The sequence below is a fragment of the Pyrus communis genome, chromosome 11, assembly GCF_041283825.1.
Source record: "Pyrus communis isolate YQ-2024b chromosome 11, ASM4128382v1, whole genome shotgun sequence".
Lineage (NCBI taxonomy): Eukaryota > Viridiplantae > Streptophyta > Magnoliopsida > Rosales > Rosaceae > Pyrus > Pyrus communis.
In genome coordinates this window covers 25,846,272-25,867,417 of record NC_142575.1, presented here as the reverse complement: position 1 = coordinate 25,867,417, position 21,146 = coordinate 25,846,272, and the positions used below count along the sequence as shown (strand labels likewise).

The 21,146-nt window shown below is 40.8% G+C and overlaps 2 protein-coding genes across 2 annotated transcripts; one reads left to right on the top strand and one right to left on the bottom strand.

Moving 5' to 3' along the window:
* The first annotated feature begins 14,034 nt into the window (after nt 1-14,034).
* On the top strand, nt 14,035-19,150 carry LOC137743383 (kinesin-like protein KIN-14M). The gene is made up of 17 exons (XM_088679726.1): nt 14,035-14,195; nt 14,286-14,529; nt 14,691-14,835; nt 14,913-15,022; nt 15,106-15,225; nt 15,334-15,516; nt 15,864-16,073; nt 16,161-16,235; nt 16,367-16,513; nt 16,583-16,721; nt 16,811-16,920; nt 17,406-17,567; nt 17,727-17,941; nt 18,187-18,268; nt 18,391-18,495; nt 18,582-18,686; nt 18,776-19,150. Exons 2-17 carry the CDS (start codon nt 14,338-14,340, stop codon nt 18,953-18,955), a joined length of 2,280 nt encoding a protein of 759 aa, XP_088535852.1. The 5' UTR covers nt 14,035-14,195; nt 14,286-14,337; the 3' UTR covers nt 18,956-19,150.
* A 131-nt stretch (nt 19,151-19,281) lies between these two features.
* On the bottom strand, nt 19,282-20,321 carry LOC137743385 (photosynthetic NDH subunit of lumenal location 3, chloroplastic). Its single transcript, XM_068483268.2, has 3 exons — nt 19,949-20,321; nt 19,579-19,865; nt 19,282-19,502 (listed from the first exon to the last, which is right to left on the bottom strand). Exons 1-3 carry the CDS (start codon nt 20,223-20,225, stop codon nt 19,404-19,406), a joined length of 663 nt encoding a protein of 220 aa, XP_068339369.2. The 5' UTR covers nt 20,226-20,321; the 3' UTR covers nt 19,282-19,403.
* Between the last annotated feature and the right edge of the window lie 825 nt (nt 20,322-21,146).

Below are 21,146 nucleotides of genomic sequence, written 5' to 3'. Positions count from 1 at the left end.
AAAAACATACTTAATCAAGCCAATCAGAGCTCGTTTGAAAATGCTTTTAAAATATCTGACAAATAATATAATGAGTGTTCATTCAAATATTCGACATGTCTCTTACAATTTATTGAATAAATAAAATGCAAAACAGAAATTATCTAGTTTTCGTCTAAGTAAGAGTGGTGACCTAGGTGGTCTAGGCGGGTGGCTAGACAGGTTTAGGCGTTCTTTCTCATTTTTTAAACACATAGGATTAATCGTAGTGGTGATCAACTACCTATTGCCTAAACAGAATGTAAACTACCCTAGACAGGGTTTTTAGAATACTGATGCGCACACTATACATGACACACCCCGACCGAGATCAGGGCATGCTGGCCGTCACGTGAAGGTGACGTAGCCATGTGCGCGTGCGGAAGCTATTAAGAAGGTAATATAAAAGTACGAATAATTAAAAACCTAATAACATACAAAGTACTAGTGTAAGTGAGACACAATTCAGAGCAAGTCTACAACAGTCCAAAAGGAAAGATACGAGATATGTACACCCGAAGGTGACCCTACAATGGTGAATGTCTGTCAGAAATGCCGAGACGCCCTCTGGGATAAACCACTGAACTCGCTAGACCACTAGAACCTGGAGGGGCGCAAAACAAAAGCGTGAGTGGGCAAAAACAAAGTTCTTTGAAAACTCTTTAGCAAAATACATTCTAACCCCTCGCCGTAAAACCTGTATACTTCCCAGAAAATGAACATATATACGTATGTATAGATATGTCAATCATGCTCCATGATATGCCATTCATGCTCGAGAATATGCCATTCATGCTTGAGAATATGCCACAACAAAATCTCATAATCAAATATAAATGCTCAAGCGTAATTCACATCAATAACATAATCTGGCAGCCGGGAGTCACCTAACGTGACATGTACCGCTGCATATAGAGCTCCAATCTCAACTCAATATCTGAATCTGCACACAAGTCGGAGCCACCTAACGTGGTCTGTACGACAAGACTGGGTGTAATATAAATACGCTCTAGTGCTACGATCACGTGAAGACTATGCGAATAATCGCGGGTCACCTACGAGTCGGAACCACCTAATGTGGTCTGCACGACAAGGCTTGCACCTAACTTGGATCCAAGGCGAGCGTGTGGTGCTGGTGAACATACACGTGAAGGACTCTGCCCCTCTCTGGGCGGGAGCACTAACACCGGGGGTGCAGATTATGAGCTCTCTACGCATTTCAGACTACTATTGCATAATAAACAGGAATGCATAACCACATGAATACCGCTTACCTGGCACTTACCTGTGCGTCCACAGCACCAAATACACATTTATAAATGTATGCCAATTACCAATGCACGTGATAATGCGTAAACGTCATTCATATGATGCATGGCATAAAACAAATAACCTTTTCTATTCTATTTCTGGGAATTTAGAGGTATATAGGTATATACGGAAAACAAAAGCCCACTCACTGATAATTAGAAGGGTCGTAGCCCCCCTGCCTCGAGTGCGTACGCTCGTCCTCGGAATAGGAATCACCTATACGCGACAAAGTTACGAAAACATTAATTTAAAACCACCTAAGCAACTTCTCGTAATAACTTCTCATACATTGCTCAAATTGGACAAATGAATATACCAACGTGACCTACACAACCTCAGGATCACGCCCATATTTTTAGAAAATTTTTTGGACCACGCACGCGCCCCCACGCGCCGGCCAAGGCACGGACCTACGCGCCGCCCACGCGCGGCCACGTGACCTGCACACTGACGGTGTCAACAGACGCCGTCAGGAATATTCCGTTAACTGACGGAATATTCCGTCAAATCTAACCAGATTCCGTTACTGCCGTTAGGAATATTCCGTTAGACTTAACGGAATATTCTCCTTTCTTCTCCGGCGAGACGCCGGCGCCAGCGACGGCGCCGGAAAACTGGGTAATTTTCAAACTAAGTTTTCTCCTTCGTTTTTCAACCATTTTTCACGTTCTTTATACCAAAATGAAGCTTAGGACTAGTAGAATCACGTTGGACTACTTTTAAGGCCTAAAAATCAAGGAATCTCACCTGCAAGAACGATCCAAGTTCGGCCAACTTCGAACCTAGCCTTCCCGACGTCCAAACTCAACCAACGAACCACTCCGAGGCTCCTTGGGACCTCACAAACACATCTACAAGCTTAGAAATTCCAAAAACACACTAGTTTAGGTTTGCATGAACAGTGTTTCAAATCGGCCATTGTTGAAACGACGTGAAAACGTTAGATTTCTTACCTGGAAATGGTACCACTGGACTCCTCTCAGCTCCACGAACACGATGGTGGTCTTGGTTTCTCGATTGGTGAAGATTTGAGTAGGTTTGTATGTGTGGTCCGTGTGTTGAAGGAAGAAGAAGAAGAACTCGGGGAGAGTGAGAGAGAGAGAGAGAGAGAGACAGAGAAGAGACAGGAATGAGGGAAAAGAGGGAGGGAATCCCGGGAGAGTGAAACGAGGTGTATGAGTGCGTGTGTGGTCCTACTACACCACACAACACAAAACTACACGTAGAAACAACTAGGGGGATAAAATTGTAAATTCACGCGTACGTTTTAAAAATCCCGGAACGGGATGTTACAACCTACCCACCTTAATAGAATTTCGTCCCGAAATTCAAAACAACCACATATAACCCCTAGTGATCGAAAAACAATCTAGGATACAAATCCCTCATCCTATTTTCTGTCTCCCATGTCGCTTCTTCAACCGAATGATTCCTCCACAAAACTTTCACCAAATTCACCGTTTTGTTCCTCAGAACCTTCTCTTTCCAATCTAAGATCGTTAACGGTTCCTCGTCGTACGTCAAATCTGGATTTATCTTTAACGGTTGAGGAGGTATCACATGCAATGGATCAGCAACATAATGTCGGAGCATAGACACGTGAAAAACGTTATGCACTTTAGCCAACTCCAGAGGCAACTCCAACCTGTAAGCTACCTCACCAACTCTTTCTGTGACTATGTACGGTCCGATGTACCTGGGACTTAACTTCCCCTTCTTTCCAAACCGCACAACACCTCTCCACGGTGAAAGCTTTAGAAATACCCAATCTCCGACCTCATACGTTCTGTCCGTAGCATGTCGATCTGCTAAACTTTTCTGCCTGTCCTGAGCTGCTTTCAGGTTAGACCTAATTACCTGAACATTTTGAGTAGTCTCCTCGACAATCTCCGGACCTACCAAGACTCTTTCGCCAACTTCTGACCAACATAACGGAGTGCGACAAGATCTACCATACAAAGCTTCAAATGGCGCCATGCCAACGCTCGAATGGAAACTGTTGTTGTAAGCAAATTCCATCAAATCTAACCGCTGGTGCCAAGCATCACTGAACTGTAACACTGATGCTCGCAGCATATCTTCCAAGGTCTGAATAGTTCTCTCGGACTGTCCGTCCGTCTGTGGATGATATGCCGTACTGTAGAGTAGTCTCGTACCCAAAGCTTCTTGAAAAGCTACCCAAAACTTCGATGTGAATCGTGGATCACGATCTGAGACGATACTTACAGGGACACCATGGTATTTCACAACCTTTGAGATAAACAATTCCGCTAACCGGCTCAAAGAATACTTCTCTCTTACGGGAATAAAATGTGCTGACTTAGTGAGCCGATCAACGATCACCCAAATGCCATCAAAGCCATTATGTGTATGCGGTAACTTGTACACAAAATCCATAGTGATATTTTCCCATTTCCACTCTGGAACGGGAAGTGGCTGCAACAATCCAAACGGCTTCTTTCTTTCAGCTTTAACCTGCTGACAAACAGCACACCTGCTCACATACTCAGCTATCTCCCTTTTTATACCCGGCCAATAGTAAAATGGTCGAATAGTATGATACATTTTAGTTGCTCCTGGGTGCATGGCATAAGCCGAGATATGTGCTTCATCAAGAATTTCCTTCTTCAAATCCGCATTACTAGGCACGAACATTCTACCCTCTAACATCAACATGCCATCAGAATCACGAACTCTGAGATCTCGCCTCTTTCCTTGATCTCGAGCTCGAATTAGTTCTTGAATCTGTTCATCAGCTACCTGAGCTTCAAGCACCCGATCAACCAAGACTGGCCTAACTTGAAAATTAGCAAGTAATGCCACTTCTCGATCTTCTGCTTCTAACCTTACTCCCGTAGCACGCAAGTCCACCAAAAGAGGAATACGACTAGCGTACAACGCATTGATACGGCCATGTGACTTCCTGCTAAGTGCATCGGCTACTACGTTCGCACGACCTGGGTGATAATCAATCGTGCAATCGTAATCGCTGAGCAACTCTAACCACCTCCGTTGACGAAGATTAAGTTCCTTCTGGGTGAAGAGATACTGAAGACTCTTGTGATCTGTGAAGATCCTACACTTCTCTCCGTAAAGATAATGTCTCCACAACTTCAACGCAAAGATGATAGCAGCCAACTCCAAATCATGTGTAGGGTAATTCATCTCATGGGTTTTCAACTGCCGCGAAGCATAAGCAATCACCCTACCATGCTGCATCAATACACATCCCAGACCATTCAAGGAAGCATCGCTATAAACCTCGAAATCACCACTATCGTCCGGGAGTGTCAAAACAGGTGCATGAGTGAGACAATGCTTCAATTGCTGGAAACTCTGCTCACACTTATCATTCCACTCAAACTTAACATCTTTCCTTGTTAACCTCGTCAGTGGCAAGGCAATCAACGAAAAATCCTTAACGAATCTCCGATAATATCCCGCCAAACCAATGAAACTTCTCACCTCAGTGACGGTTCGTGGTTGCTCCCAACTCTCCACAGCTGCAACCTTTTGAGGATCAACAAGAATACCTTGAGCAGAAATGATGTGCCCCAAAAATGCAACTTGATCTAACGAGAACTGGCACTTGCTAAACTTAGCATACAATTGATGTTCTCTCAACCTCTTCAACACCAAAGTAAGATGTCTAACATGCTCTGCTTTGGACTTAGAATACACCAGAATATCGTCAATGAAGACAATGACAAATCTATCCAGGTAAGGCTGGAATACCCGGTTCATTAAATCCATAAAAGCTGCTGGTGCATTCGTCAACCCAAATGGCATAACCAGAAACTCGTAATGACCGTAACGAGTCCTGAACGCCGTCTTAGGAACATCATCCCTACTAATCTTCAGCTGATAGTACCCAGACCTCAAGTCTATCTTAGAAAATACACAAGCACCTCTCAGCTGATCAAACAAATCGTCGATACGAGGCAATGGATAACGGTTTTTAATCGTCACCCGATTCAATTGCCTGTAGTCGATACATAGCCTCAAAGTTCCATCTTTCTTTTTCACAAACAACACTGGAGCGCCCCAAGGTGAATTACTAGGCTGAATAAATCCCTTATCTACTAATTCCTGTAACTGTACTTTCAATTTCCTTAACTCAGCAGGAGCCATACGATAAGGAGTTAATGAAATAGGATTGGTACCTGGAAGCAACTCAACATTGAAATCCACATCTCGATCTGGGGGTAAACCAGGTAAATCTTCAGGAAAAACATCAGGGAAGTGTCTAACCACTCTCACATCCTCAATTCTGCTTGGAACGGCCTCCTCTAGCACCACATGAGCTAGATACCCCTGACAACCTTTAGTCAACAACTTCTTCGCTCGCAAAGCCGAAATAACACCATGTCTTACTCCACTCGGCTCACCCACAAAAGTAACCTCAGGTAATCCAGGACGGTGAAACGTAACTACTTTCCCGTAACAATCAATGTTGGCACGATAGAAGTGCAACCAATCGTTGCCCAAAATCACATCAAAATCGTCAATATCTAACGGAATAAGATCCGCGGGCATAACAACACCCTCTACTATCACTGGACATCCTGGGTACATACAATCTACAACACATCTCTCTCCTCTAGGCATAGCGAACTCTAAATCGTACCCTAGAGGTGTGGGGCGAGGTTGCGTTACTTGAGCAAATGTATGAGAAATAACGGAATGTGTAGCTCCACAATCAATTAAGACTCTAGCAAAATAACCAATAATGTTTAACGTACCCATTATCAAGTCCGGGTTGTTCTGAGCATCCTGCAGGGAAATATTGTGAATACGTCCCTGGCCCTGCTGTCGTCCGCCACGACCTCTGCTCGCTTGAACACCGCGACCTTGAGCTCCACGCCCCTGACTGGGCTGACCCATCTGTCTCGAAGACCCTGCGCTACTAGTGGCAATCTCCCCCTGCTGATACTGTCCTCCTTGGTACCACTGAGAACCACCCGTTGGAGCTGGAGGATACGGCATGTAGTTGCTGGGATACGGGGGATAACCACCTTGTGAATACGGGTCCTGGGGGTACTGATACGGTCCCGGGGCATAGGGAACAACATCACCCTGATAGTGGTAAGCACCACCTCTACCTGCTTGACCATAATTACTCGGACCCTGGATTTGCCGAATTGGTGCAGGTGGCGGCATAAAGGTCTGCTGCGGCTTCTGCTGCTGACCCTGGGGACAATTCACAGCTATATGTCCCATCTGTCCACAAGTGAAACAAACACCGCTGCCACGCCTGCATTCGCCGAAATGTCGGTTATTACATCTACGGCAAAATGGAACTCGGTTTCGACCACCATCACCTTGTCTCTGGCCTCGAGCACCTCCATAAAACCTACCTCCACGTCCCTGTCCAGAGGCACTGAAACCACCACTAGACGAACTCGAACTGGCACCACCCCTTTTGAAGTTCTGAGTCTGGCGAGGCCCAAGCGACACTTGACTTTTCCCTTTGTCATCTTTCTTTTCATCACTGTCACTCGACATATTCTCTGAGTCCTCTATCCTCAACAGTATCTCATAGAACTCCTGGTAGGACTCACAGTGAGTAGTAGTGGCCATAGAACGCCATCTCTTCTTAGTGCCCAAGCGAAAACGACGAAGCATCTCCGCCTGATTACCAGCGACATTGGGATAGTAACGAGACAAATCAGTGAACTTACGATAGTACTCGTTAGCCGTCATCTTTCGCTGTTTCAATTCAGTGAATTCCTGTTTCTTACGGTCGATATACTCAGGGGGTACAAATCTCCTTTGAAACACGTCCTTGAAAACATTCCAATCGGTCCTCTGAGCTGGAGTCAACCTACGAAGTTCTTGTTCCCACCAAGCTGCAGACTCCATCTCCAGAAACCAAGAGGTTGTCTCAACCCACCTTTCCATCGGAAGGTTCCCCTGGTTATGTAACACACGGAAAGTCTTCTCTATGTGTTCCAACCAACGCTCTGCGCCTTCGTGACCCTCATTACCTTTAAACTTATCCAACTTCAGGTTATACATAGTCTCCAGAGGAGTCCTCTGGGGAGGGCGCATCACTGTTTGAAGGGCTGTAGCAATCACTTCCCCCAATTGAGTAAGATCAGGGAAACTAGACTCATCTGAGCGACGTGGTTCCCGACGAGGCGGCATGATTCTGACAGAAGACACCAACTATTAGAATACTCACAAAGACACAGGACTGCCAAACCTGGGCTCTGATACCAAGCTGACACACCCCGACCGAGATCAGGGCATGCTGGCCGTCACGTGAAGGTGACGTAGCCATGTGCGCGTGCGGAAGCTATTAAGAAGGTAATATAAAAGTACGAATAATTAAAAACCTAATAACATACAAAGTACTAGTGTAAGTGAGACACAATTCAGAGCAAGTCTACAACAGTCCAAAAGGAAAGATACGAGATATGTACACCCGAAGGTGACCCTACAATGGTGAATGTCTGTCAGAAATGCCGAGACGCCCTCTGGGATAAACCACTGAACTCGCTAGACCACTAGAACCTGGAGGGGCGCAAAACAAAAGCGTGAGTGGGCAAAAACAAAGTTCTTTGAAAACTCTTTAGCAAAATACATTCTAACCCCTCGCCGTAAAACCTGTATACTTCCCAGAAAATGAACATATATACGTATGTATAGATATGTCAATCATGCTCCATGATATGCCATTCATGCTCGAGAATATGCCATTCATGCTTGAGAATATGCCACAACAAAATCTCATAATCAAATATAAATGCTCAAGCGTAATTCACATCAATAACATAATCTGGCAGCCGGGAGTCACCTAACGTGACATGTACCGCTGCATATAGAGCTCCAATCTCAACTCAATATCTGAATCTGCACACAAGTCGGAGCCACCTAACGTGGTCTGTACGACAAGACTGGGTGTAATATAAATACGCTCTAGTGCTACGATCACGTGAAGACTATGCGAATAATCGCGGGTCACCTACGAGTCGGAACCACCTAATATGGTCTGCACGACAAGGCTTGCACCTAACTTGGATCCAAGGCGAGCGTGTGGTGCTGGTGAACATACACGTGAAGGACTCTGCCCCTCTCTGGGCGGGAGCACTAACACCGGGGGTGCAGATTATGAGCTCTCTACGCATTTCAGACTACTATTGCATAATAAACAGGAATGCATAACCACATGAATACCGCTTACCTGGCACTTACCTGTGCGTCCACAGCACCAAATACACATTTATAAATGTATGCCAATTACCAATGCACGTGATAATGCGTAAACGTCATTCATATGATGCATGGCATAAAACAAATAACCTTTTCTATTCTATTTCTGGGAATTTAGAGGTATATAGGTATATACGGAAAACAAAAGCCCACTCACTGATAATTAGAAGGGTCGTAGCCCCCCTGCCTCGAGTGCGTACGCTCGTCCTCGGAATAGGAATCACCTATACGCGACAAAGTTACGAAAACATTAATTTAAAACCACCTAAGCAACTTCTCGTAATAACTTCTCATACATTGCTCAAATTGGACAAATGAATATACCAACGTGACCTACACAACCTCAGGATCACGCCCATATTTTTAGAAAATTTTTTGGACCACGCACGCGCCCCCACGCGCCGGCCAAGGCACGGACCTACGCGCCGCCCACGCGCGGCCACGTGACCTGCACACTGACGGTGTCAACAGACGCCGTCAGGAATATTCCGTTAACTGACGGAATATTCCGTCAAATCTAACCAGATTCCGTTACTGCCGTTAGGAATATTCCGTTAGACTTAACGGAATATTCTCCTTTCTTCTCCGGCGAGACGCCGGCGCCGGCGACGGCGCTGGAAAACTGGGTAATTTTCAAACTAAGTTTTCTCCTTCGTTTTTCAACCATTTTTCACGTTCTTTATACCAAAATGAAGCTTAGGACTAGTAGAATCACGTTGGACTACTTTTAAGGCCTAAAAATCAAGGAATCTCACCTGCAAGAACGATCCAAGTTCGGCCAACTTCGAACCTAGCCTTCCCGACGTCCAAACTCAACCAACGAACCACTCCGAGGCTCCTTGGGACCTCACAAACACATCTACAAGCTTAGAAATTCCAAAAACACACTAGTTTAGGTTTGCATGAACAGTGTTTCAAATCGGCCATTGTTGAAACGACGTGAAAACGTTAGATTTCTTACCTGGAAATGGTACCACTGGACTCCTCTCAGCTCCACGAACACGATGGTGGTCTTGGTTTCTCGATTGGTGAAGATTTGAGTAGGTTTGTATGTGTGGTCCGTGTGTTGAAGGAAGAAGAAGAAGAACTCGGGGAGAGTGAGAGAGAGAGAGAGAGAGAGAGACAGAGAAGAGACAGGAATGAGGGAAAAGAGGGAGGGAATCCCGGGAGAGTGAAACGAGGTGTATGAGTGTGTGTGTGGTCCTACTACACCACACAACACAAAACTACACGTAGAAACAACTAGGGGGATAAAATTGTAAATTCACGCGTACGTTTTAAAAATCCCGGAACGGGATGTTACAATACATGTCACCTTTCATCCTTCGGTCGACAAAATTAACAAGGATAAGACTTGATATAGGTCCCATTGTTTTAAGCTAATATTAGGAATAGTTTAGTTTATTAAAATAAGTCCGATTTCTTGAATTTAACGATAAGATTTTACTAGAAGAATTAAATTTCTTTCTAATTATCTCTCTAATTATTATATATATATATTTTTTGTTATTTCTTATTCTCCTTCATGCTTTACACCCCCAATTCATAGGTGTGATTTTTAATTTTTATAATCAACCTATATCAAAGGTTAATTGTATTTATCTACCTATATGACATAATATTTTCTACAATCAATCTGTATCCAGATTAATGTGTCTTACTTGTAGGTACATTATGTTTTTATATTTTTTTGTCAGGTTTCATATCTCGGTCATATATATAATATACATTAATATGTTTGTTATTATATTAGTTTATGTTATTATGTTAGTTTGTTGTTAGAAGATCTTAAGTAGATTTTTTTGAAATTAGAAGATGCATGAAATTATGAGTTTGAATTTATTTATAATATTTTAAAAAATATAAATTTATTATAAAAAAATAAAAGTGGAGAAAAAAATTATGCCGGACTTAACCTAATAGCTATGTTGATTTTTAGACCAAGATCTAAATGCCTCTTTAACAAATTGAATTTTATTGCAAGTACCTCACTTTTGTTATCACTTTTTACACCAAAAAATGTAGTTAAAATAAAAAAAGGATAAATTAGGTTGCCATCCCTCATTTCTCCTTCTCATTAATTGAAACGTTATTCCTTTTTAATTTTTGATCAAGGTCCCTTGACTTTTATTGATGTCATTATTTAAATATTAAATTATTTTAAAAGTCATTATGTAACATCCCGTCCCGAAACTAACGAACCGTACGTGTGAATTTACAATTTTACCCCCTAGTTGTTATTTTACGGGTAGTTTTGTGTTGTGTGGTGTGTAGGACCACACACACACACACTCCTACACCTCGTCTCACTCCCCCGGGATTCCCTCATTCCCTGTCTCTTCCCTGTCTCTTTTCTCTCTCTCTCTCTCTCTCCCCGAGTTCCTCTCTTCTTCTTCTTCCTTCTTCAACACACACGGCCACACTTACAAACATAATCAAACCTGCACCAATTAAGAAACCAAGACTACCATCGTGTTCGTGGAGCTGAGAGGAGTCCAGTGGTGCCATTTTCAGGTAAGGAAAACACCATTTTCACGTCGATATCACAAGGTCCGATTTGAACACTGTTCATGCAAACCTAATCTAGCTTGTTTTTGGAATTTCTAAGCTTGTAGTTGTGTTTGTGAGGTCCCAAGGAGCCTTGGAGTGGTTCGTTGGGTGAGTTTGGACGTCGGGATCGTCCTGTGCAAAGTTGGCCGAACTTGGATCGTTGTTGCAGGTGAGATTCCTTGATTTTTAGGCCTTAAAAGTAGTCCAACGTGATTCTACTAGTCCTAAGCTTCATTTTGGTATAAAGATCGTGAAAAATGGTTGAAAAACGAAGGAGAAAACTTAGTTTGAAAATTACCCAGTTTTCCGGCGCCGTCACCGGCGCCGGAGGTTCGCCGGAGAAGAAAGGGGAATATTCCGTTAAGTCTAACGGAATATTCCTAACGGCAGTGGACGGAATCAGTTAAGTTTGACGGAATATTCCGTCAGTTAACGGAATATTCCTGACGGCGTCAACTGACGCCGTCAGTGTGCAGTGCACGTGGGCCGCGCGTGGGGGCGCGTAGGTCCGTGCGTGTTCAGGCGCGTGGGGGCGCGTGCGTGGTCCAAATTTTTTTCTAAAAATATGGGCGTGATCCTGAGGTTGTGTAGGTCACGTTGGTATATTCATTTGTCCAATTTGAGTAATGTATGAGAAGTTATTACGAGAAGTTGCTTAGGTGCTTTTAAATTAATGTTTTCGTAACTTTGTCGCGTATAGGTGATTCGTTTTCCGAGGACGAGCGTACGCACTCGAGGCAGGGGGGCTACGACCCTTCTAATTACCAGTGAGTGGGCTTTTGTTTTCCGTATATACCTATATACATATTAATTCCCAGAAATTTTATAGAAAAGGTTATATGTTTTATGCCATGCATCATTTGAATATTGTTTACGCATCATCGCATGTATTATTAGTGGCATACATATGTATATATGTGTATCTGGTGCTGTGGACGCACAGGTAAGTGCCAGGTAAGCGGTATTCACGTGGTTATGCATTCCTGTTTATTATGCAATCGTAGTTTGAGAGGTTTAGAGAGCTCATAATCTGCACCCCCGGTGTTAGTGCTCCCGCCCAGGGCCAGGGCACAGCCTTCACGTGTATGTTCACCAGCACCGCATGCTCGCCTTGGATCCAAGATAGGTGCAAGCCTGTCGTACAGACCACATTAGGTGGTTCCGACTTGTAGGTGACCCGCGATTATCGCACAGCTTCACGTGATCGTAGCACTAGAGCATACATATATATAATACACCCAGCTTGTCGTACAGACCACGTTAGGTGGTTCCGACTCGTGTGCAGATTCAGTTATTGAGTTGAGAGTGGAGCTCTAGATTCAGCCGTACAGGTCACGTTAGGTGACTCCCGGCTGCCATATTATATATATTCAATGTGAATTACGCTTGAGCATTTATATTTGATTATGAGATTCTGTTGTGGCATATTCTCAAGCATGAATGGCATATTGTGAGCATGAATGGCATATGGTGGAGCATGGTTGACATATCTATACATACGTATATATGTTCATTTTCTGGGAAGTATACAGGTTTTACGGCGAGGGGTTAGAATGTGTTTTGCTAAAGAGTTTTCAAAGAACTTTGTTTTTGCCCACTCACGCTTTTGTTTTTGCGCCCCTCCAGGTTCTAGTGGTCTAGCGAGTTCGGTGGTTTATCCCAGAGGGCGTCCCGGCATTTCTGACAGACACTCACCATTGTAGGGTCACCTTCGGGTGTAAATATGTCGTATCTTTCCTTTTGGACTGTTGTAGACTTGCTCTGAATTGTGTCTCACATACACTAGTACTTTGTTTGTTATTAGGTTTTTAATTATTAGTACTTTTTTATTACCTTCTTAATTAGCTTCCGCACGCGCACATGGCTACGTCACCTTTGTGTGACGGCCAGCACGCCCTGATCTCGGTCGGGGTGTGTCACATTATATGTCAATTTAAAATTGAAAAATTATTAATCATTTTCAAATATAATATTTTTAGTTTTTTTTTCTTCATATATTTCTATTTATAATTTGTATCCTTTTTTATTTTTTTAAATTTATAACAATATTCTTTTTAGTTCTAACTTGTACCCATAATTTTGAATTTTAATATGTACCCATATTTTCAATTTAATTTGTACCCATAGTTTTGAATTTTAATATGTACCCTCATTTTAAATTTAATTTGTATCAATATTTTTTATGAACATACCCATGCTAATTATATGTGTTTATTTTATATTTTAAAATATATAAATTATTACTTGCACTGTATTAATAATTACGTGGGTATATATATATTTTTTTTTGCTTGAACTATGTGAAGAACAAATTGCTATATTATTGATTTTTAAGTAATTGTTATATTTGTAACAATATTATTTGGATTTTTTTAAATATCATAATTTGTGGAATATCGAATGCATAAATACATGAGTTAAATCCCTTAAATGATGCTAGGAACCTTGATCAAACTAATTAAATAAATAAAGTCTTATTCTAACAACTAGATTAATTAGAGACCTGAATAAAATGACTCATAAAAAAAAGTGCATGAAACCTAAAAATCAAATTGGGCGCCTGGTACCGCAATTCAAAAACTTTCAAATACCAACGACCAACGGCAGTAAAACCAAACCTTACCCATTCCAACAAGCAACAGCCAATGATTAAATGAAATAATCACTACAAAAATCGAAATTGTACTGTTTTTTTTTTTAAAAAATTTAATACAAAAATGTAAAGATTTGTTTTCCCTGAGAAACAACAAAAACATAAAGAATTCAAATTATATTGCGGTGTCTGGGTTTCTTGCTTGTAGATCATCCATCTTCCTGCTTGGTGAAGCAACGGCTGAGATTTTACTGTTAGCTTTGAATGCAATCCATGGCCCCACACAGCATCACTTTCTGAACTCTCTCTCTCTCTGCTTATTCAAATAGTTTTCAAGAGAGAGATTTAGTAGGCTTCATTTCCCACAAGATACAATACAACCCCATCCCATTTGTTTGTCACATATGGGTTCTTGGAATCCGCGCTCCAATTTGTTTACTTGGTGGATTTTTGCTTCTGGGTTTCAGCAGAAAGAGAGCTAGGGCACCCAATTTCGCACTCACGAAACGTTTGGATCACTTTTCACTTTTGGTTTGCTTTTGTTTTCACCGTTCTTTTCTGGGTTGTTCTTGAAGATTGTTGCTTTTTTTCTTGGAAGTGTTGGGTTGGTGAGATGAAGTATTGAAGTGGGTATCTGAAAAGTGGCGAAAATGGTGGGCACTGCGCAAAATTGGAGGGTCCGGCACGCGTTCTCGGTGGTGAACGGGGGCCAAGACTTGGGTCCTAGCAGCGCTCCGGCGAGTAATGCCGGTTCCGAGAGCGGTGGTATTGAGTTTACCAGAGAGGATGTTGGCGCATTGTTGAATGAGAGACCCAAAAGGAAGGACAGATTCAGTCTCAAGGTCTGAGCTTTCACTTCTTAATTTTATTTATTATTATTAATTTTGTTTGCTCTCAGAAATTTGAATGAATGATTTTTTGAATTTTTTTTGGATTAGTTTACCTGAGATGGGTTTTGGGTATTTCTCAACCTTATGGAATTTTATGTTAATTGATTATATAGGAAAAATGTGAGACACTAAGTGAGTATGTTAAAAGGCTGAAACTTTGCATAAAGTGGTTCCAAGAGCTTGAGGAAAGCTACTTGTTAGAGCGCGAGAAGTTAGAGAATGATGTACAAGTGTCAAAGCTGCAACGTGATGAAATGGGTATGAATAACATCTTCTGTGTGTTTGAATTCTCAATGAAGTTGTCTACTAGAGTAATTATGTTTGTTGGATTGCAGGGATCTTACTGAAAAACAAGGAAGAAGAATTGAATTCGATTATTGTGGAGCTCAGGAAAAACTATGCTTCTTTACAAGAGAAATTTACGAAAGAAGAGTTGGATAAGATGGTAAGTAGGTGGGTTTGATGTTCGTTGTGGATGAGTTCGATTAATTTCTGTAGATTATTCAATGTTTGAAATATGTCTATCAGGTTGCAATGGAATCTCTCACTAGGGAAAGAGAGGCTAGACTTGAAATTGAGCGATCACAAAAATCCCTCTCGGATGAGCACGCGAGAGTTCAAAGAGAGCTTTCAAGTGCTACTCAGAAGGTAAAGTAGAATATGCATTCCTTTCCTTCTTTTGCTTCCATGTTGACTGGTATGGAGTTTCCTTACAAATGCTTTAATCTGAAAATTGTTCTTTTGGGAGCTCTGCAGATAACTTCACTGAATGATATGTACAAACGATTGCAAGAATACATTGCAAGCTTGCAGCAGTACAACAGTAAACTGCACAACGACCTCTCTACAGTTGAGGAAGACTTTAAGCGTGTAGAGAAGGAAAAAGTTAGTATGGTGGAGAACCTGAGCATGTTAAGGGGTCAGCTTTCAGTGTCCAGAGTGAGTTTCTTATCTTGAATTGTTTCTATTTGCATAAGGAATTTCTCTCATTATGCATCTACAAATCTGACCTCCGTGTTCTCCTAAGTAGGCATCTATTGAAAATTCTATATAGGGTGGTGTTAGTTGTATGTTGTATGATTCGCATTATGATCAAATGTTCTTGAAAAAGATCGTACATTGTTCTGTAGTTCTGACTTTTGTGTCTACAGTGAATTTTAGATGGGTAAGAAGTGGGTCAAATAGTATGAAATTTAAAGTTGGGTTTCCCCTTCCTGCATATTCTTTCAAATCTTTGTTTCTGAAAATGAACTGTTTCAAACTTTTATTTGATGGATGACATACAGCAAACTCAAGATGATGCTATAAAGCAGAGGGATGCTCTGGTAAATGAAGTTGCATCCCTTAGGATGGAGTTGCAACAAGTGAGAGGTGATCGGGATCAACATAAACTCCAAGTGCAGACCCTAACAGCTGAATATACGATGTACAAAGAATCCACCGAGAAATCTAGTTTTGAGCTGGATGACCTCAGATCAAAATACACTGAACTGGAGGTCATTTATATAATTCTATCTGGTAGTTCTGTGGGTTTTGTTTCCGATAGTGTTTATTAACATGCTATAGTGGCGGGTATTCTTCAGGTAAGATGTCTGTCTCAGAGTGACCAGATAAGGACATTGAAGGACCAACTAATGATTGCAGAGGAGAAAGTACAGGTGATAATATCTGGTTCTTTTGTGACTCAGAATAATACGGGTTATCAACATTGTTGTTGGGGAATGCAATGTTGAACCACTTAGTCATCATGTTGATTGAACGTGCTAAGTATAGATATGTTTTCTTCTAGATGTCCGACTTATCTACAATGGAAACAAGAACTGAATATGAAGGGCAAAAGAAACTTATTAGTGAGTTACAGACTCGCCTGGCAGATGCAGAATTCAAACTTATTGAAGGAGAAATGCTGCGTAAAAAGTTGCACAACACTATCTTGGTAAATCTTTTGCCTCAACTATTTTATCTTTACATTTGCTTTCAGCTTATAAATTCTCTCATTCTATAGGAACTAAAAGGGAACATCCGTGTATTCTGTCGAGTGCGACCTTTGTTGGCGGATGAAGAATTAAGCCCTGAAGGGAAGGTCATCTCTTATCCAACATCAATGGATGCTCTTGGACGGGGCATTGATTTAGTGCAACCTGGTCTGTTAAGCAATAGTAGATAGCTTTCTCTTTTAGGCTGTCCTATTCTCTGTTATTCAAACTCACATATTGCCTGTATTTGTCATCAGGGCAAAAACATTCTTTCACATTTGACAAAGTTTTTATGCCTGAAATATCACAAGAAGATGTGTTTGAAGACATTTCACAGCTTGTACAAAGTGCTCTTGATGGTTATAAGGTGATTAAAAGTTTGTTATCTTGTTTAAGTTACCATTTTCATTTCATACAAAGCAATGCCTTTATCGTTTAGTTTTCTCAATTCATTTCCAACTTTGTCTTATTAGTTTTGGTAGAAAAGCTTTCAATTCGTAGCAACATTTAACTTTATATGCATGTATACTATATGCTTCATCTATGATCTTTAAAAAAAATTTCATTCAATATGTGAAGGTAGATGCATCCTGTATATTTGTTCGAATGTTATCACATTTTTGTTTCCTTTTTTACAAATTGATAACCTGATGTATTGGCAGTGCAATATATGAATGTATCTGGTGCATAAGCTTGCATGTATGTGCTTTTGCGTCTTTAGGAATTAGGAGTGTATATTGTATTTGGTTAGGAGTGCATATTCTTTTGCGTTCACTTTATTGGTTTTTTATATATCCCTTCATCATTTGAATTGTGCACTCTTAGCCTGATGATAGTGGCTTCTTGTTTCAGGTTTGCATTTTTGCCTATGGTCAAACAGGATCAGGGAAAACCTATACCATGATGGGTCAGCCAGGAGATCCAGACCAAAAAGGATTGATTCCTCGTTCATTAGAACAAATTTTTAAAACCAGACAATCTCTTCAACCACAAGGTTGGAAATATGAGATGCAGGTGAGGGGAATCTCTCTCTCTCTCTCTCTCTCTCTCTCTCTCTCTCTCACACACACACACACACACACACACACACAATTAGTTTAGTTCCGTGAATGCATCAAATGAATATATTCATTTCAGATGTAATTTTCTTTTTTGTTTGACAATTATGTGTAGGTGTCGATGTTGGAAATATATAATGAAACTATTCGTGATCTGTTAGCACCCAATCGATTATCTTCAGATATGTTGCGAGAAAATGGTATTGGTGGAAAGCAATATACAATCAAACACGATGCAAATGGGAACACTCTTGTCTCTGATCTTACCATTGTGGATGTGCGCACTGCTAAAGAGGTCTCATATCTCTTAGAACGGGCTGCACATAGCAGGTTTCTATATCTAACTATCGACTCCTGTTTTTTTGTTGGAGAAATTTGGTTGTCTAAATACAACATATAACTAGTCTTCCAATGCATGTTTCTGTATCTTTTTAACTTTCCCCAGCAGTACTAATGCTTAACAGTGGGGATCTAACTCTAACTCAATGAAAAATGGAATTGCTGATTTTGTTTAAAGGATGAAAATTGCTATTGAAAGAAAGGCGCTTACTTATCTTCTACTTTGTTCCTTTCAGGTCTGTAGGCAAAACTCAAATGAACGAGCAATCTTCAAGAAGCCATTTTGTTTTCACACTACGAATATCTGGTGTTAATGAGGTAGGCAACATCCATTTTCTCGGCAGATACTCTTCTGTATGCAAAAATTAATTTTCTGGCTTTATCTTTTTTCATATTTTTGTTATAGTGTTTACTTTTCTTAACTTACCATCTCATCGTAGAGCACTGAACAACAAGTACAAGGTGTCTTGAATCTTATTGATCTTGCTGGGAGTGAACGACTTTCCAAGAGTGGGTCAACGGGGGACCGACTGAAAGAAACTCAGGTATTTTATGAAAACCTTTGTAGTCAATTTCGTTTATATGTTACTTATTTTTCGTTTATGGTAATCAATTTTTCCCCTGAAATCAGGCCATCAACAAAAGTCTGTCATCTTTAAGCGACGTAATATTTGCCTTGGCAAAGAAGGAGGACCATGTACCATTTCGGAACTCAAAGCTTACATATCTTCTTCAGGTTGTTTACTTGTTTAAGTTTATTTTTAAAACATCCCATCGTATCTTCTTGAAAGGTAAAATTCTAAACTCTTATGAAATTTTGACCAGCCATGTCTAGGAGGAGACTCAAAGACATTGATGTTCGTAAACATTTCTCCCGATCCCTCCTCAGCAGGTGAATCACTCTGTTCGCTTCGCTTTGCTTCACGGGTAAACGCTTGTGATATTGGGGTTCCACGACGTCAGACCAACATGCGGCCTCCAGATTCACGTATAAGCTATGGTTGATCTTTGATCGAAGATTTCTTTTTTGATTTAAAGTAACCAGTGGTTTGTATTACGTTCCAGTAGTATCATAAAGCGAAGTTTGAGAGTGGTTCTAACATAGGCTTATCTGTATAGTGAAGAAATAGGGCGTGCATCGGTACACTCGGAAAATTCTCTATTCAACTAGTGATTTGATTGAGCTTCATTTCTCAGTAATTTTTCCTCTTGAGTGTTCTGTAGTAATGCTTGATTGCTTGTTGTATGTCGATGAAGTAAAACTGACTAGAAGCGGAAAACAGAGTCCGTGTTCCTAGTCAGAATCTCGAAAACTCATAACTCAACCATCATGTACAAGTTCTATGCTTTTACATTTGCAGATTCAGTTTGACAGAGTATGAACTTACACATCGGTACAAATAAATTTGCAGTTGGACTAATATGCTCTATCAGATGAACAGATTTTAAGAATTCACGCCATTCGATCCATGACCTCTTGGAGAATAACTGTTGTGTCTTTATAGTATGTTTCTGTCTGAAGCAGGTCGCGCTGCTTCACGGCACCATCAAGCTGTTGACATATTGGAAAAGAATTTAAACATTTCTCCAGCGGCAAACAATCTGAATTAAGTTCATTTTAAGGTTACCTTTTCGACCGTGTCAAATAATCTGTTAGCAAGATCAGTAAGGGGCTGTTTCTCATCCACTGGAGCTGCAGAGATTACTCGATCGAAATCAAAGTACATGAATGTGGATTTTAGCCGCAGATACCTTCGAACATAGTTTAATGTATCTTTTGCAATCAAATCCGCCATTGCCAGAAGATCAAAAGCATATTTCTTAAGCCTGAACTTCCTCCCTTTCGTTCCAATATTTGCCATGTAGAGTCCCCTTTTCAGAAAAGATCGCGTTCCGGTCTTCTCATTTGCAATTTCTGCATCAAAACACATGGTTGGAGTGAATGACAATACAGCAAATGTTGTAACACTAAACTGCTCTGTACGAAATTTAATTTACTGTTTTCAGCAGAAGGCACAGGCAGAGGGTCGTCGAGCCAGAACCCGTTGCCCTCAGCAAGAGAGACACCATTGCAGCAGTTTCCAACAAGTGCAATAGAGGCAAGGCCTAATGCAAGTCTTCTTGTAGTTTGTAGTGGCTGTTCCTGCAAACCATCACTTTTCTTGCTCATAAAGCAAATAATGCTCGCTTTCTTTTGGGTTGTTTGTAAGCTCGGAAACCTTGGAATGACCGGCAGTGTTTCGGAGACTCCCTTTAAGTTTGCCAGGCGAGACATTGCAGAAAAATTGGCTGAGAAAATGGCAGTCTTGAGCAAACAGAGAGCGGGTTGCCAAGAATTTGAGCTCTATCCTTGTGCAAATTGCACGTTTGCTAAGGACCACCAGAAGGATATCCTCAGGAGAAGGGATAATTTGGTAATTATACACGGCCCGATATATGCTTAAGCCCACATGGGCCCTTACCAGAAGATTATGCAAACAAATTTTTGGCATGACGATATTATCTACATTAAGATGTAGAAAAATAGGCTAAGACTTACATTGGACTAGTAATAATGTGATTCAAAATTTTCTTTTGTGCGGTCAATTTTCGTTAGGTACTGTTTATATTTAATTTTACATAAAAATTTTAAAATGATTTCTAACTGCATAATGTACGATAAACAGACACGATTGATTAATCATTTGAATTCCCACATTTAGGATCCGGATGGGATCCTATTCTGACCACAAGAGTGGTTGACTTCCACTATGGCACAAGTCCTTGATTTTTTTTTAGGGAACTTTAACCAAAAGCTCCCTGTACTGTTCGCTTTAATGAAAAATCATATTTTTACATTAACAAGTCAATCATAGTACTATTCACTTTATCTTTTATTTTGTCCTTATCATTAAAGCTCAAAGTTTTCAAGCCATTTTCATTAGTTTTTATTTTTATTTTTTTTAATGGAACGCGCATTTTGTCAGAGAAATGATTTTCACCAACCATTTTGCTTTTGGAGTAAGATTCTCTCTCCTCCTATTATCATCTCCTTCCATCCCCTCTTCTCACACTCTTCTTTTTGCTTTATTCTCTATATAAAAAATTCAAAACAGGATGTAGATGTGGTGTAATCGTAACTGTTTAAATAAGAGGGAATGAAAGGGGAGAGAGATTAGAAAGAGAGATAATCCTACTCCTTTTCTTTTTCTTCACA